This window comes from Nicotiana attenuata, unplaced genomic scaffold (assembly GCF_001879085.1).
Source record: "Nicotiana attenuata strain UT unplaced genomic scaffold, NIATTr2, whole genome shotgun sequence".
NCBI lineage: Eukaryota > Viridiplantae > Streptophyta > Magnoliopsida > Solanales > Solanaceae > Nicotiana > Nicotiana attenuata.
In genome coordinates this window covers 44,653-61,135 of record NW_017672658.1, presented here as the reverse complement: position 1 = coordinate 61,135, position 16,483 = coordinate 44,653, and the positions used below count along the sequence as shown (strand labels likewise).

Here is a 16,483-nt window from a genome sequence, read left to right as displayed (position 1 = left end):
CCGAACCGTTGTTTCTCCGATCGACATATGGCTGATATCATTCCCTGTTTGATCTTGGTTCCCTGTCTGTATCCCTCGGGGCCTTAACTGCTAATCTATTAGGATGAACCGAACCCGAGGGGGATCCCAACTGGTCGTCCTCGACCCTGATCTTCGATTGGTAACGATTATGTACGTCTGACCAAGTCACAACTAGGTACTCGATCAGATTTTGCTTCAATTGTCATGACGCGGTCGAACTCCGCTCATTCAAACCCTTTATAAATGCTTGTACTGCCCAATCATCCGAAATCGGTGGTAATTCCATTCGTTCCATTTGGAACCGGGATACGAACTCCCTTAGCATCTCATCGTTCCTCTGCCTTATCTTGAAAACGTCTGATTTCCTTGTCACTACCTTTATGGCCCCGGCATGTGCGTTCACGAAGGCATCTGCTAACATAGCAAACGAATCGATAGAATTCGGTGGCAAGTTGTGATACCAAATCATGGCTCCCTTTGACAAAGTTTCCCCAAATTTTTTTAGCAATATTGACTCGATCTCATCATCATTTAAGTCATTTCCTTTAATCCCGCAAGTGTATGAGGTAATATGTATCGGTTGTCCCGTTGTATTTAGGTATATCGGGCATGCGGAACTTTTTAGGAATGGGCTTTGGAGCCGCACTTGGAGGGAATAGCTTTTGTATGAATTTCTTGGGTTCCAAACCTTTCAAGACCAGGGGTGCCCCTGGTATTTGATCAACACGGGAGTTGTATGTCTTCACTTTTTTGTCATCATCCTTAATCTTTTTCTCCCCGGACTCGATTCTCTTGGTGAGTTCCTCGAGCATCCTCATAATTGTGGGGTCAGTCCCCGAGCCATTACCATTTGATCTTTCTAGCACCGGCTCAGTACGTCAAGTGTTTTCTGGTTCGACTATGCTTGGAGTTTTGTGTTGACTTTGAAGTTGAGCGATAGCAACTTGTTGAGCTTGTAGCATCTCAAATATTACTTGGAGGCTGACTCCCCCATCTCCTATACCCTGTGTTCCTTGGCCACCAGATCGAGCTTCCCTACGTACACTTCCTCTGGGGTCTGCGCCTAAATTCGTATTCAAAGCAATATGCGAACTAACATCGACTGGTTCCACATTTGGCACTTCCCTAGGGTTAATCGGTGGTACACCGACCCCTACATGTTGTTTTCCCCCTGAAATCCAAGACCCTCACCGCTGTGTACGGGTGCGTTTTGCGAGTTTGACATGTTTTAACCTGAGAACAAAAATTCTTGACAAGAACAAGTGTGAAAATAACGTGCGTTATCAGAATCAATACTGAAATAACCACTATTATCTTTAGCCCCACGGTGGGCGCCAAACTGTTTACCTCAAAAATACGAGTAACAATTAAACTTGATTTATGGTTTTAAGATATGTGATTTAGTTCAACACTAACTAATAACCAAGAAATCTAACATATAAATGAAAGAAATAAGTAAAATCAAACCAGTGTGCAAGCCAGTCTCGACCTCGAGCTAAGATGGCCTCGAGATAGGTCAAGAACAATAAAGTAAGAACAATAAAGTTAAAGGACAATTCTGGTGAGCAATGAGCAAGAAAGTAAGAGAGTATATTCTTTTGCCAATGATTGATGATCATTCCAAATGATTGGGGTCCCCTTTATATAATAGGGGAACCCTAAATAAGGTACATTTCTATTTACACTAAAGAATCTTATTGGGACAGTTGTCTAACTGTCTAGTACGGATTAGTACTAACTCATACAAATCTATTCCGGAATTTACGCCATGATCTTGGGGACGTGGCAGGAATCTTGCTCATTCTGTTACAAACCCAAAACGGCATTATCCCGGGGTTGGTCACACTGGGCTCTGACGTTCCTCGAACACTTAAATCTTCGAGCCTCGTGTTCTGCCTTCGGGCTTGAACTCGGTCCATAGTGAGTCTATTCCTCGACGCGAACCTTCTGTTCCTCGATGTGAGCCTTCGGACCCACAAAATCGGGGCACATGATTTTACCGTATACATATATGTTTTGCACCAATCTCTCTCCCCTTCCGTCTAAAAGGTACATTAAAAGGGACGTTTGAATCTTTAAATAAAGAAATGACCCATAATTTTTTATCCAAGGAAATAACCCTACAGTAGAATCAACGTTAGTTATACATCAGTTAGAAGGAATAAAGCTAATTTATGATGACTTATTTTAAAAGCCCCTAAGAAACTATATTTACAAAACAAACCCCTTACTTGTCGCTCCTCCTATTCTTATCCTAGTTCACATATTGTGTTTTGAGGTAAGATATATAGCTGCATTGTTGATCAAAAGTGAGCATTTCTGCTCTCAGTAAAAGGAAGATATTTTTGCTCTATTTCTAGAGTGATGCATTTTTGTAAGGTTCAGTTTCTATTATTTTATCTACGGAAAAGGTCCAAATATGCCCGTGAACTATTTGAAAATGAACAAATATGCCCGTCGTTAATAGTTTGGCCCAAATATGCCCAAACCGTCCAATAGTTGTGCAAATTTGCCATTTTTTTAACGGAAACAGTATTTTTCTTTTCTTTTTTTAATTAATTAAAATCAAAATATTTTTTTCTAAAGCAATTTTTCTAAAAGTTTTTTTACTAAAAACTGAAGAAAAAAAACGGAAATATTTTTTTTCCAGTTTTTACAAAAGAACTTAAAAATATTTTCTAAAACAATGTTTTTGTAACAGAAATAAAATCTAAAAAGCAATTTTCTAAAGCAATGATTTTCTAAAAAAAAAAAAACTGAATTTATTTTTACTAAAAATTGAAAAAACAAAAAAAAATTGCTTTAAAAAAACTGAAAAATTATTTTCTAAAACAATGTTTTTGTAAAAACAGAAATAAAATCTAAAAAGCAATTTTCTAAAGCAATGTTTTTGTAAAAACTGGAAAAAAAAACTGAATTTATTTTTACTAAAAATTGAAAAAACGAAAAAAAAATTGCTTTAAAAAAACTGAAAAATTATTTTCTAAAACAATGATTTTTGTAAAATCTAGAAAAAAAACTGAAAAGCAATTTTCTAAAGCGGTAAAAACTGGAAAAAAACTGAATTTTTTTTAAACTAAAAACTGATAAAAAGAAAATATTTGTTTTTTTCAGTTTTTACAAAAACATTGCTTTAGAAAAATTTTTTTAGTTTTTACAAAAACAACTGTTTTAGAAATCATTTTTCACTTTTTTAAAGCGATATTTTTCTAAAAACTGGAAAAAAATATTTTGATTTTAATTAATTAAAAAAAGAAAAGAAAATAATATTGTTTCCGTTAAAAAAGGGCAAATTTGCACAACTATTGGACGGTTTGGGCATATTTGGGCCAAACTATTAACGACGGACATATTTGTCCTATTTCAAATAGTTCACGGACATATTTGGACCTTTTCCGTTTTATCTATTAAAAGTGCTCACTTTTGATAAATTTAGCGAAAAAGGGCCAAAATTATCCCTTCGTTTGCTAAATGGTTTATAAATACCATTCGTCCATCTATCCGTCCAAAAAAGCACACGGCGTTAATTCTATTATTAAAATTACCCCCACGTTTAACGGAAGAACCTGTGGGCCTTCAATTTAATGACGTGGCAATTTTTAACTGGGCCACGTGGCAATCTTTAACTGGAACAAAAAATGAATATTATTTCAACCCATTTACCTTATCCGACCCATTTACAAAAATGGGTAGAATCTATCACACCCATTCTCACTAATCCGACCTCCCCCTTTCTTCTTCTCCAATCATACCCCATCTTTGGACAAATTACATAACAGAATTGGACAAAATTTACACTAATAAATTTCAGTTTCAGCTTCCTGCAATGGAGCCACAACAAATTTTGAAATCATAATCGCATCACTGTCAACAGGCTCATCTTTCGCATCTTCATCTACTGGATTCACATTTATAGCTCTAGAGCCATTCTAACTTCAAACACCTGGGTAAAAAGTTTGTTCACCTGCACAGGTGCGGCTGCCTCAAACACTTCCTTTGCTTCACTTTTGACTGAGTGAAGCTCCGACTGCGTAATCGCTATCAGATCTGACTGTGAAGGTGTTCTAGTAGTAATCAATAGTTGAAATCAATCGCTCGATTAGTTGGGCTCCTTATGGTTTGAGGAACAAGAAATGGCAACGATGACGATGATTATACCATTGATAAAAATAAAGAGAAACAGAGGTTTAAGCCAAGCTATAACGGCACTCCAAATGGTTGGGAATTCCTTAAAAACCCGTGGAATTGACGCTTTTAATACCATTGCTAAGGAAACTGCCCCAATTGATATTAGCACAACCTTCAGTGATAGAATTAGACTATTCGTCGATGGTGCCATTTTAATTTCTCCGATAACTTTAACAAAATTATTTGCTTTTCCGGCTAGTGTTTTGAATTTTTCGGTGAGTGATTTAATTCAGCTGTAAAGTAATTTAATAAAGGCACAATGTTTACACACAAAATCAAGGTTTAAAGGAAAAGGAAATTTTGGGGCAGAAGCTCATATGAGCTTTTCAGATGGCCAAGATCCTAATTGGGAGAAGAAGAATGAAAATCGGTAGGGTTAATGTAGCTTTATGACCCATGTAACAAACTTAGGGTCGGATCAGGTAAGTGGGTCAAAATAAGTTATTTTGGCCCGAAACTGCCACGTGGTCCAGTAAAAAATTGCCATGTCATTAAATTGAAGGCCCACAGGTTCTTCCATTAAACGTGGGGGTAATTTTAATAATAGAATTAACGTCGTGTACTTTTTTGGACGGATAGATGGACAGAGGGTATTTTTAAACCATTTAGCAAACGATAAGGGTAGTTTAGGCCCTTTTCCGTAAATTTAATGGATCAAAAATATACTCCCTCTATTTTAATTTTTTGTGAACCTATTTACTTTCTAGTCCATGAAAAAGAATGACTAATTTTTCTATCTAGAAATAATTTACTTTTATGCAATGATTTATAATCACACACAATATATGTGAATCATTTTAAACCATAAGTTCAAAAGTGTTAGAGATTTCAGTGCCTAGCCAAATAAGTTTGAATGTATTCCTTAATGGTTGTGAATGCGGCGATTCTGGCTGCGACAAACGGACTTGCTCTACCGTCATTCCTTTTGATGTGTCAAAGCTGCTGAACAACAATGCTTCTATCTGCTACTCTTCAATTTCTGGCATCGCGATTTCAGATTTCTGAAGCTTTACAACTACCGTACGTCATTGTCCTTAAAATCTCTCACCTTCGGTTTATACATGATCAAGTTTCTCTTCATTATTTACCCTCCTCCTATAAGGCGCAGAGTGTGAGTCCCTACGCTACTATATATATATATATATATATATATATATNATATATATATATATATTATATATATATATATATTGTGCCAAGAGGAGGTCGAACGCTTTCCTTTTCCCCTGGACGGCGAACACTTGCTCTGTTTGCTATGAACATTTTAAAGACAAGAATCAAGTGTTAACAACTTATTGTTTGCACCATTTTCATACTGAGTGCCTCTTGTTATGGACAACACATGTCTCTATCCTTTGCATTATTCGCACAACATATTCCAGGATAATTGTATAGCACAACATAGCGTTTAAAATTTGTAAATGTCAACTTGTTTGATGAATTGAACATCTTGTAGTCATCTTTAATGTACCAATTGCTCCATGTTCATCCCATGAGAATAAATATTTGAAACTAGCAAAAATATTACATCAATGTAAAAAGAACACGAGATTGCACTTCATTTTTTTCCAGCATTGCAGCTCTATCAAGCAGGATATTAATTATCACAAATTAAACAATAATGCCCTTTAACGCGTGTCAGGGCTATTGGACTTTAAAAAAAATGATTGCCAATTAAGCAGGATAGTAGAGGGCTAATGTACATTTACTTGTTGTTTCTTGCAGGCTTTCAAAATCTTGTATGATTTTGGGAAGATCAAGACTAGGTCTCATTGCTTCAGTTTGTAAACAATTGACTCCCAAGAGTAACTATTGAAGTACCTTCTCCCATAACAGTTGTGTGCATCTGCTCCTTCTCAAGAATCCTTTCAAGATCCAACATGACTGTTTCCATCGTTGGCCTATATCGACCAGGAAAACTCATGCATCTCAACGCTAGCTTGATCAAATCCCTCATTACCTCCGCCGTGAAGCTTCCCAACAGCCTATGATCCACTAACTGGTCTGAACTCAGCTGTTTTTCAACCTTTTGCCAAGTTTACATAAACATGCAGTGTAAGTGTTTATAGCTGCAGATATTGAAAATTTGCTTCTTTAACTTACCCAATCAAGTATACTTTGGTTTGATCCAAATTCATCTATATTTGAAGCCTCCTTTCCAGTTATGAGCTCTAATACGAATACTCCAAAGCTGTAAACATCACTTGTCTCACACAGTATTCCAATTTGGTTTATCCTAAACACGGAACAGAAAACGAATCAAAAAAGTGCTTAAAAGTCAAGTTTTTTTGCTCTGGAACTTCAAATGGCAAATTGCTATTTACTCTGGATCTCTAAAAGCATTGACAGAACTCAGCCCAGAAGGACCTGCATCATCAATTTTCTCGAGTAGCTTCAGAATCCCCACGTCTGCAACTTTAGCATTGAAGTCCTCATCAACCAAAACATTAGCTGTTTTAAAGTTCCCGTGGATTATTGAAGGGCGTTGGCCATGTAAATGACTTAAACCTGTTGCAGTTAATAACAAATTTAGAGTCACTTTGTTTCTGTTTCTCATTCTTGGATGAATCAATAGCAATACCTTTAGCTGTTCCAATAGCAATAGATAACCTTTGCTTGAATTCTAGCTTTGTTGCAGAGTCCTTTCCTGTATCTGAAAGAGAACCAATCAGCTTTCATATATAATGAGTAATATAATCAAAGGCTCTTTACTCAATAGAGCCATACCATACAAGTGATTGCACATGCTTCCATTTGGCATATACTCAAAAACCAGCATTGAGTATCCACTGTCTTGGCAGTAGCCTAAAAGATTAACCAGGTTGCGGTGTTGAATTCGTGATAAATGAGCCACCTATTCTTGGAAATGCAAAGTTTAGTGATCAATACTTGAATATATAATTGAATTAGATGGTTTCTAGATTGCTTCAACTTTTGTATTGAATTGATATTAAGCATGTTTCTTGGAGTTCTAATCTCTACTTCTAAAACAGGAAATGTGAAGTGAAAAGATGAGAAGTATAGTGTACGTTAGCCATTCCTTGTTATCTCTCCCTTTAGTAAACAATCAGCCCCTTTACATACCTCTTCATTAAACTCCTGTTTAGGATTCCTCGAACGCCTTTTTATAGCCACCACAGTTCCATCACAAAGCAATCCTTTGAAAACTAGACCAAAACTCCCACAACCAATGAGATTGCTCTCATCAAAATTCCTTGTGGCTTTCTCCAACTCTTCCATACTGAACTGCTTAAAAGATGGGCTTGGTCCTCCCTTTTTCAGCTCCATTGTAACTATTTTGGTCAGTACATTTAGCAGAAAGTAGAGTTAGCAGGGCAAATCTTTAGTTCATTTCCATTGCTATTGTAAACTAGTGATGATAGTTTTTCTACATTACCTACTGCAGATGGATCTGAAGAAGCACTGTCTGAATTCTTATTTGAATTCTTCCTGTTGCGAAACGCGCAAAAGCATAAAAAGAAAATTACTCCCAAGAGGACTACTGCCCCTCCAATTCCTCCTCCTATAGCTGCAAATGAACTTGCCATCCAAGAAAATCATCCAGCTTATTTGAACATTAATTGACACTTGTATTGATAATATGGACCAACGAAGAAACTTTCAAGTCAAAACTACTGCTGAAAAAGCTGAATTTTTTTCATAAAGATGAATATAAAGGTACCGACTTGAACTCCATTATGAAAAATCAGATGAAAGTGGTGGTCCTCTTGATTGGAAACTTATGTACTAGAAAAAATAATTGCTGAGGAAGGACATGACAAAATCTTTGAGAAATGTCAATTAGTTGATTTCAAGAATCCATTTGGGAAACAGAAACTATGGTAAGGAAGCAATGCTGCCAATTTCCTTTATATTCAGACAACTCATTGGCTAATTTCTCATAGTACCCCACTTTCTTGTCCATGCATTTACACATACCAATATGTCATTCAAGAAATGAAGCTCTCACCACAGTTGAAGAACCCCCTCTTTATATAACTAACAAAGAATCTCTTGTTTTTTTCTTCACTTTTTTCCTTGGCCTGCTACTAAGTAAATATAAGAAAAAGAGGACTTAATATTTATAGCTTTCCTCAGATTCTGTCCTCTTTTTACACCAATTCAGTTAAGATTACATACCTTGTCAGTTGTACAAGTATTTTTTGATTCCCTTGTGTAGAAAGATAATTGGCATAAAGGTATCTAAGATTTCCCAAGAATATCTTATAACCAAGATAAAATCTTTCTCCGTGTGACTTGTAGATCAGAGGTTCGAGTTGTGGAAGCAGCCACTAGTGCTTGCATTAGGGTAGACTGTTTACATCACACCCCTACGAGTCCGGCCTGTCCTTAAGATAAAATCTTGATAAGGGTGTAAGTTACAAACCTCAAATTTGCCATGAAATTACCAATAAAAATGTGGTTTTAGTAAAGTCTTGGAACTTTTCAAAATAGGAAAAAAGGAAGAAAAGTTTTCATCCAATCTGAGGTAGCTGTAACTGATAGTAAAAAAGGTTTTTGTCTTTACTAGGTTAGGAACAGTAAGAAAAAACTAACTTTTACTGGATAGACAAAATAATTGAAAGGGAATCAAAAGAAAAGGTGAAAAAATCAATCCAAGTCTTTTCCTTGTATCCACACTATCAGCCTTTTTGCTTTCTTTTTCTTTGTATGACCTGGAAAGAAGAGAGTGTCTGTTTATTATTTTTGTTGGTAGAATGAGACATCCCGTCATTACAGATCATGACAGCTGAGCAAATAAGACATTCCCCACCCCCAAATGCATACACACAAATTGCTGCTGGAATTGCTTGTTGGCTTCTCTTATATTACACCTAAATAAATTTAGTGTTCCAGGGAACATACTAACAACAACAAATCTAGTGGAGCCCACAAGTGGGGTCTGTGAGTATAGTATTTACGGGAGAAATTAAAAAATAGCTAGATTTACATGTGATCATTCAAAAATAGCCACAGTTTAAAAGTAATCGAAATTTAGCCATTTTTCATGTAAAGATAAATGTGAACGAAAATACTGTTTAAATCCGGGAAATACTCCAGCATAATATACTGGAGTTCCAGCATAAGTATACTGGAACTCCAGCATATTATAATGGAGTTCCAGCATATGTATACTGGAACTCCAGCATAATATACTGGAGTTCCAGTATAATATACCGGTCCATCATAATATGCTGGAAGTTCATAAATAGGTGCTCCAATCTCCAGTATATTATGCTGGAACTTTCCGCGTGTTGGAGTTCCAGCATAGTATGTTCGAAGTTCATACATAGGTGCGCCGATCTCCAGTAAGTTGTGTGAGACACACAATAAAACTTCTCCGTTTACAGTATCAGTTTAAGTCGCCTCTATATTTACCTCTTGTTAAGCTGTTGGCATTTACCTTTTCTTTTTTCTTTTTTCTTTTTTTACCCCCAAACTTTTTTCTTTTTTCTTTTTTAACCCCCAAAGGCTGGAGATTAGAAGGGTGTAGAGGTACTTGTATGGAAGATTCTTGAGCTGTAATATTCTCTGTCCATTTTTGTCTTGCTCTGTCTCATTTATAAGTTTTGTTATATTCTTGTGAATTTTTGTCTTTTATTTTAGGAGGAAGAGGGCGGGAGCTACAGTGTACAACACAAAGGGATTGGTAGACACAGTCTTGCTTGGTTGAAATCCTCCAAAACAATATCAAGCCCACAGGTGGGATGTAAACATGCCCAGACGCGGAGTGAGAATTTGAAGTTCACGAATTCGGATGCCACTAACTATTTGAGTTATTGAATTCAAAATTTAATATTTGTACATACTTAGTATACATTTTATATTTGAGTTAAGATCTGAACTAAAAATTATTGGTTTCAGCCGAACCCATATCTTATATGTTAGCTCTCTCCCTAAGTATGTCGACAGCATGTGCAATCATTCCCAAGTTTCATTAATTTGAATTTGTTATATATGGTTGAATAATTTAAAACATGTACATTTACATTAAGTTTGCTCCCAATTGACAAAAATTATAAATGGGTGTAGGTGTGACGCAATTAATTTAAATCTTTGAATTTGTATCTAACAAAAGCTTATTTCAATTCACAATCTTTTTTTTAAAAGTAAACAATAAATTTACAATTCCAGAGGAAGCGGAGTTGTATACCAGTTATAGTCAAGAACAAAGGATTTAGGATTTAATTAGGTTAGTGGGTTTCGAGTCTAAAGGTTTTAGGTTGAGCAGGACGAAGACGGAATACCTCGAGTGCAAATTTGGGGCTGAGACGACGGAAGCGGGAGTGGAAGTGAGGCTTGACTCTCAAGTCATTCCTAGGAGGGGTAGTTTCAAGTACCTTGGGTCAGTTATTCAGGGGATCGGGGAGATCGACGAGGATGTCACACACCGTATAGGGGTGGGGTGGATGAAGTGGAGGTTAGCGTCGGGAATCCTGTGTGACAAGAAAGTGCCACCGTTACTAAAAGGTAAGTTTTATAAAGCAGTGGTTAGGCCGGCCATGTTGTATGGGACTGAGTGTTGGCCGGTTAAGAACTCACACATCCAGAAAATGAAAGTAGGAGAGATGAGGATGTTGAGGTGGATGTGCGGGCATACAAGGATGGATAAGATTAGGAATGAAGATATTCGAGAGAAGGTGGGCGTGGCCCCCATGGAGGACAAGATGCGGGAAGCAAGACTCAGATGGTTCGGGCACATTCATAGGAGGAGCACTGATGCACCGGTGAGGAGGTATGAGCGACTGGTTGTGGTGGGCACGAGGAGAGGTAGAGGGAGACCTAAGAAGTATTGGGGAGAGGTGATCAGGCAGGACATGGCGCGACTTAGGATTACTGAGGACATGGCCCTTGACAGGGAATTGTAGAGGTCGACCATTAAGGTTGTAGAGTAGGGGGGAGTTGTGAATATTTCTACAGCGCACTAAGTGAGACTAGCCAGTTAGGAGTTAGTCCTAAGATGCTACTGGTCAGTTACTGATGCAGGGCTTTATTTGCTGGATATTATTATACCTTTCATCTTTTTCGTATTTCCTATATTTCTTATATTGCTGTTATTTTGTTATTTTATGATATTTTATGTTATGTTATGTAGCTTATGTTATTTTATTATGAGTCAATTGATAGTACTAATATATCGTCTCTTGTTGCTTTCTTGAGCCGAGGGTCTCCTGGAAACAGCCTCTCTGCCCCTCGGGGTAGGGGTAAGGTCTGCGTACATATTACCTTCCCCAGACCCCACTTGTGGATTATACTGGGCCGTTGTTGTTGTTGTTGTTGTGGGTTTCGAAGGGGCTATATACATATACAGTTTTATGCTTATGTATAAAATGTCTAAGCTAGCGTTTGGACATAGATTTAGTTGAAACTTGAAAAAATAATTTTTGAAGTAGTTTTGAAAAATAATTTTCGAAAGTTGAAATTATGTTTGGACATGCATTTTATTTGAAAAAAATTTGAAGTTTTGTGAGTGGGAGAACAAGTTTCACCCAAAATCTACCCTAAACTAGATTTTGGAAACTTCAAAAAATAATTTCAGAAATTTTTCAAAAATAGATTATTAATCTATGAACAAACAATGTTTTCAAAAAAGATTTGAAAAAACGGTACCAAAATGTATGGCCAAACGGGGCATAAGTTGAGAACAGATCCACTATAGCTATATCTACCTCTGAGTTGTATGCATACTCTAGTTAGATACAGATTGAGAATTTAAATTTAGAACCCGTTTGGACATACAAAATTTTTTCTTTTTTTCAAAATTTGTTTTGAAACAATGTTTGGTTATCCCATTCTTACTATTTTTTGCTTTTTTACTTTGAAAATCCATTTTCAAATTTGAAAAACTAGTTCTCACCACTTTATCAATTGAAAATGGGAATTTGCTAGTTATTAGTTTTACCAGTTTACCCTATATTTTTAAAATTATAAAATGATCCCGTCAGTTTTTCATCTTTGGCAAATACATCTTTGGCGACAGATGGTGGAACATCAGTCCTAGTTGATTTTGCATCTTCTGTGTATTGCAGTAAAGCAGAATATGAGATTGTTTATTTCAAGTAGGATAATCAAATTGGGGTGGTTTTGATATTTTTACAAGTTGTGGAGTATAAATCATGTTTCATGATTTTGAAAAAAAAGACATCCAAATATATTGCAAAAATTATAACCAAACACAACTTCATCTTCAATTGAAATTTTAGTGAATTCCAAATTTATTTTTTATTTTTTTTTGGAATTCATGTCCAAACGCCTACTTAATGTGTATAATTCTGCAAGTTGCCAATTCAACTGAACTTGCTGCAAATAGTTAGTAACTGGGTAAATGGTTGGTCATAGCTTTTTACAATTTGAATAAAAGAAAATGACCCTCCAAATATCTATTCTTTTGTATGATTTCTCAAATCTCTTGTATGTAAAAATAAATATGTTCTGAAAAAAGAAGAAGATGTAAAACGAAAAATAAATTTGGAGAGGGGTACAAAACCAATTGGCCCCAAAAACTAGCCATAAAGAGGAAAAAAGTTAGAAGTCTCTGGTCAAGAAAGTAGCCATAAAGAGGAGAGTAATGTTGGAAAATTAAAAATCTCATCAATTTGCTGTCAGTGTCTTTTGCAGCTAGTAGGGATATTTCTCTGGTTATACATATTATTCTTCTCAGCCAATATGTGTTGTTTTAAAAGCTAAAGGTACTTTATACAGGGGCCAGGGCGGAACTAGAGTGCGGGAAGCAAGTTTGGCTGAACCCAATAGATTTAGTTCGAACTCTGTATCTGTCTTAAAAAATCTAGTGAATATGTAAAAATTATTTATTTAGAACCCAATAACTTAAAACGATTAGAACTCTGAACCCATAAGCTTGAAATCTTGGTTTCGCGTATATACATATTGTTCTTCTCAGCCAATATGAGTTGTTTTAAAAGCTGAAGGTACTATGTAAAAAAACCATAATGTATATGCAGTCGAATGTAATTGGTTACCAACTCTAGTGGTCCTAAGTCCCATTTATTATTTTCACTGTCAAGAAATATTTATCTTGGTTTTTTCTTATCGATCGCTATTAAGTCCTTTCTTTCTTATTTTGTTTAGTCTCTTCTCCATTACAAATTACAATAGATTTTTTGCTTCTTTTTTTTTGTTTGTTTTGGCACCAGCAGAGGGTGTCTCGTGCACTATCAATCGATCAGTGGACTCTGCCTCATTCAATCAACGAACTACACCTCAATCATAAAGTTTTGATTAGTAGAAATTATTTGAGAAAGAGAAGTGAAAAGGGCAAGTCTGAAACTTCTATTTTGATGCACAAATGATAAAAATGATGGTGAAGACCCAGGATATAAATTTGTTAGAAAGAAAACTACTCGATGCAGAAGATATGAAAAGAAGATCTAAAGATTTTAATTGGAGAATGAGGTAGAATGAATATTAGCAAAAACAGAAGAAATTTATCAAATGAGACAAGAACTAGAATCAAACTCAACAAAGTACTCAGTGAAGCTTTTTTTTTGTGTTTCCTTTCCTTCTCTTTTTCTTTTTCTGATAGTAAGTCTTCCCATTGCTTCCTTGAACAACAAACTAGCATATCTCTTGCACACTTGGTTTTTGACTTCAATCAGATTCAGAGATACTAATCATAGTTACCAGAATTCTAGACTTTAGTTTCGAGCAGCAAATCAGTTTCACTTTGATAAAAATCAACAAGTTCATGAAAAGCAGAATATAGTTGGCCACAGCCCACATATATGCAGACAAAGTTTTGAACCAAAAGGCAGAGATGAAAAGAGAGCAGCTTTCCTGACATAGCTTTTCATTAAAAGACTTCTAGTAAACATGCTCAATTTTTATGGGGTATGCCCACGGAACCAAGCAATATGCACCTTTGATTCAGTATCCATCTCACATTTCAAAAATCTGTTTGCTACACAAGATATCAAAAAACCTGTTGGAGGTTTTCTCATCATCCAAGACAGACTACCTAATGACACAGCATAGTTAGCCACTTCCCATTCACACACTAAAGAAAAGCCAAATTCTCTACATAGAATAATCTATTCGGCAAACTAGGATCCGATGTTAGTGCAATTACAGATGATTCGCTCTTTGAATCCTTCATCCTTCTTCTTGGGGTTCTTCCTCTTCCTGGAGAAGATTTTCCCTGTTGTCATGGGCCCAGAAACCACGCACGTCTATTAGCATGCTTGCGACGGTGCCACCTTGTTTGCATGACAATAAATCAGCCAGTGTTATCCTCAAAGCATCAGCCGGCTTCACCATATCCCATATTTCATCCCTTACATCCTCGATGCAGAGTTCATAGTTCCCTCCTTCAATCCATTTTTGATGGACATCTCTGTTTTTTAATACAAATAACATTCCATATCAGAAATGGACCACTATAGTGGAATGCTCAGTGATACAAGAACAAATCTGCTTGTAAGACATAAAATACTTGGCCCTATTTGGGATGATGTAAAATGATTTTTGGTGTTTCGTCGGACATAAAGTTGGTGTAATATAATATAATGGAGAGTGGAGGTGGGGAATGTTTCCATTTTCAGAAACATAATTTTCAGTTCTAGACAACCAAATACAAAGAATTTCATTAAGGAAAAACATATTACATCATACCAAATAGGCCTTAATCTGGACACTGGAAGGAATTCAATAACTAGGTTGAGATTCAACACATAGATGGTCAACCCAAGACCATCTAAACTTTCATGAGTTCTTGTCCTCATATCCACATCCTTTTTGGTGTACAGGGGAGTGGTAAATAGTAGTGGTAGCATATACCATATAGAATCAAATAAACACTTCAGTCTATTGAGTGGCTGATACTTCAATGAGCTTATGTATCTGGTTATTTGAGACTTGCAGCACTATCTCGGAACCACAAGTAGGAAATCCCAGAAACTCTTTTTAGGAAGATTGAATCAGGATACATCTCAAACTTAACTGCGATCCCTTCTTTCTCTTCCATATTTCGTTTTTCCTTTTCTCAATTTGGAATAACAAATACGAAACAACTATGTACTACTGACTAGACAGGTGGGGAAAATTTCCTCATAAAAAAATACAACTACATGTTCCTTTTACCTGAATAGCGTGTGAATATCAGCTGTAGTTAGGAAACCCCTTCCATTGAGATCAAGACACCTGAACAAATACGTTAAACCCTCTGGAGCATCCTTGTTTTCCAGGGCTAGTACAAAGTCAAGAAAGCTTTCAAAATCCATTTCACGGGCATTGCCGCCTCCAAGTTTTCCACGCCGAACGTGCTCGTCAAAAACTAGTAATTACACAAACCAAAAAAAGTTCATGACACATACGAATTCAATCCTAGGATTATATAAAAGCTATAGGAGGTTTAAAAATAAAAGCACCCAGATGACTTCCGACTGTAAAAATGAGAAATGCACATTGGTATGAGATAAAACCTTATGAGATAACAAGAGAGTTCAGATGAAAGGGGGAAAGAGCTTTCTCTGGTAGTCCGCTGCATCAGGTTACAATCAGCAAGACAAGGTGGAAAAGTAACATGATGTGGCTGAAGTTCGTTTGAAATGTTTGTGTTATTTCTTTAAGGAGAAGGCAGGATAACTTTAGGTCATGTAAATGGAAAACTTCAGGATAATCCATACCAAAAAGGGCCAAATCCTTTAATATCCAGAAGATGAAGAGTGATGTCGGTCTGTTCTGGAGCCTGGGCTGTAGATACTGTAAACATGATCTATGGAGGGAAAGATTGCAGCAATCAAGTGGGCAACTATACTGATGATGGAGGTAATGTTCGTAGTGTTTAGATTCCATATTAATCTTATTCATCATTAAGATGCAATGTGTCCAAATTATTTATGGTGCCTAAAAATTTGAGGTGTTCCCAGATTGCAGGTAACAACTCAACAGGTAGTGCGAGAACTGTTTCTAGCAATGAGGCAATAGTAGGACTTCGATGATGGCAGCAAGATAAGACTATTGGTAGTGCCTATAGGATATATGAGAACATAATCAACTGCTTGACCAGTGCTAATCCTGTCTTGCAATATTGACAATAAATTGGAGAAATAGACTCAAGACCCTTGATAGTGGTGCCAGATTGGGGTACCATGACAGCAGCAACTGGCAGGGATCTCCCTAGGTGAGACAGCTCACCCATCCTGGAGCCTATGCCCACTGTCCTTTGAAGGATTGGATTACCATGACAGTGGCAATTGGCAAGGAACCCCCTTGGTAAGACAGCTCACCCATCTTGGAGCCTATGTCCCATGGTGAC

The 16,483-nt window shown here is 36.5% G+C and overlaps 2 protein-coding genes across 2 annotated transcripts in view; both read right to left on the bottom strand.

The window, feature by feature from the left end:
• Positions 1-5,665: 5,665 nt before the first annotated feature.
• Positions 5,666-8,886, bottom strand: LOC109213995 (proline-rich receptor-like protein kinase PERK3). The gene is made up of 7 exons (XM_019377848.1): positions 7,607-8,886; positions 7,294-7,502; positions 6,937-7,063; positions 6,791-6,862; positions 6,534-6,717; positions 6,313-6,445; positions 5,666-6,235 (listed from the first exon to the last, which is right to left on the bottom strand). Exons 1-7 carry the CDS (start codon positions 7,755-7,757, stop codon positions 5,987-5,989), a joined length of 1,125 nt encoding a protein of 374 aa, XP_019233393.1. The 5' UTR covers positions 7,758-8,886; the 3' UTR covers positions 5,666-5,986.
• Positions 8,887-13,985: 5,099 nt separating this feature from the next.
• LOC109213993 (probable serine/threonine-protein phosphatase 2A regulatory subunit B'' subunit TON2) overlaps positions 13,986-16,483 on the bottom strand; it is an 11,553-nt gene continuing 9,055 nt past the window's right edge. Inside the window, exons 11-12 of the mRNA XM_019377844.1 lie at positions 15,307-15,499; positions 13,986-14,560 (exon numbers count right to left, since the gene is read on the bottom strand). Coding sequence (XP_019233389.1) covers positions 14,320-14,560; positions 15,307-15,499 — 434 coding nt within the window. The 3' untranslated portion in view covers positions 13,986-14,319. The remainder of the gene's footprint in view (positions 14,561-15,306; positions 15,500-16,483) is intronic.

Bases quoted from the DNA above. Each gene is read 5' to 3' on its own strand.
- LOC109213995 (XM_019377848.1), bottom strand. From the start codon at position 7,757: ATGGCAAGTTCATTTGCAGCTATAGGAGGAGGAATTGGAGGGGCAGTA. The intron at 7,064-7,293 runs GTATGTAAAGGG...TTCCAAGAATAG, and splicing joins AACAGGAGTTTAATGAAGAG to GTGGCTCATTTATCACGAAT. The intron at 6,863-6,936 runs GTATGGCTCTAT...GTTCTCTTTCAG, and splicing joins CATGTGCAATCACTTGTATG to ATACAGGAAAGGACTCTGCA.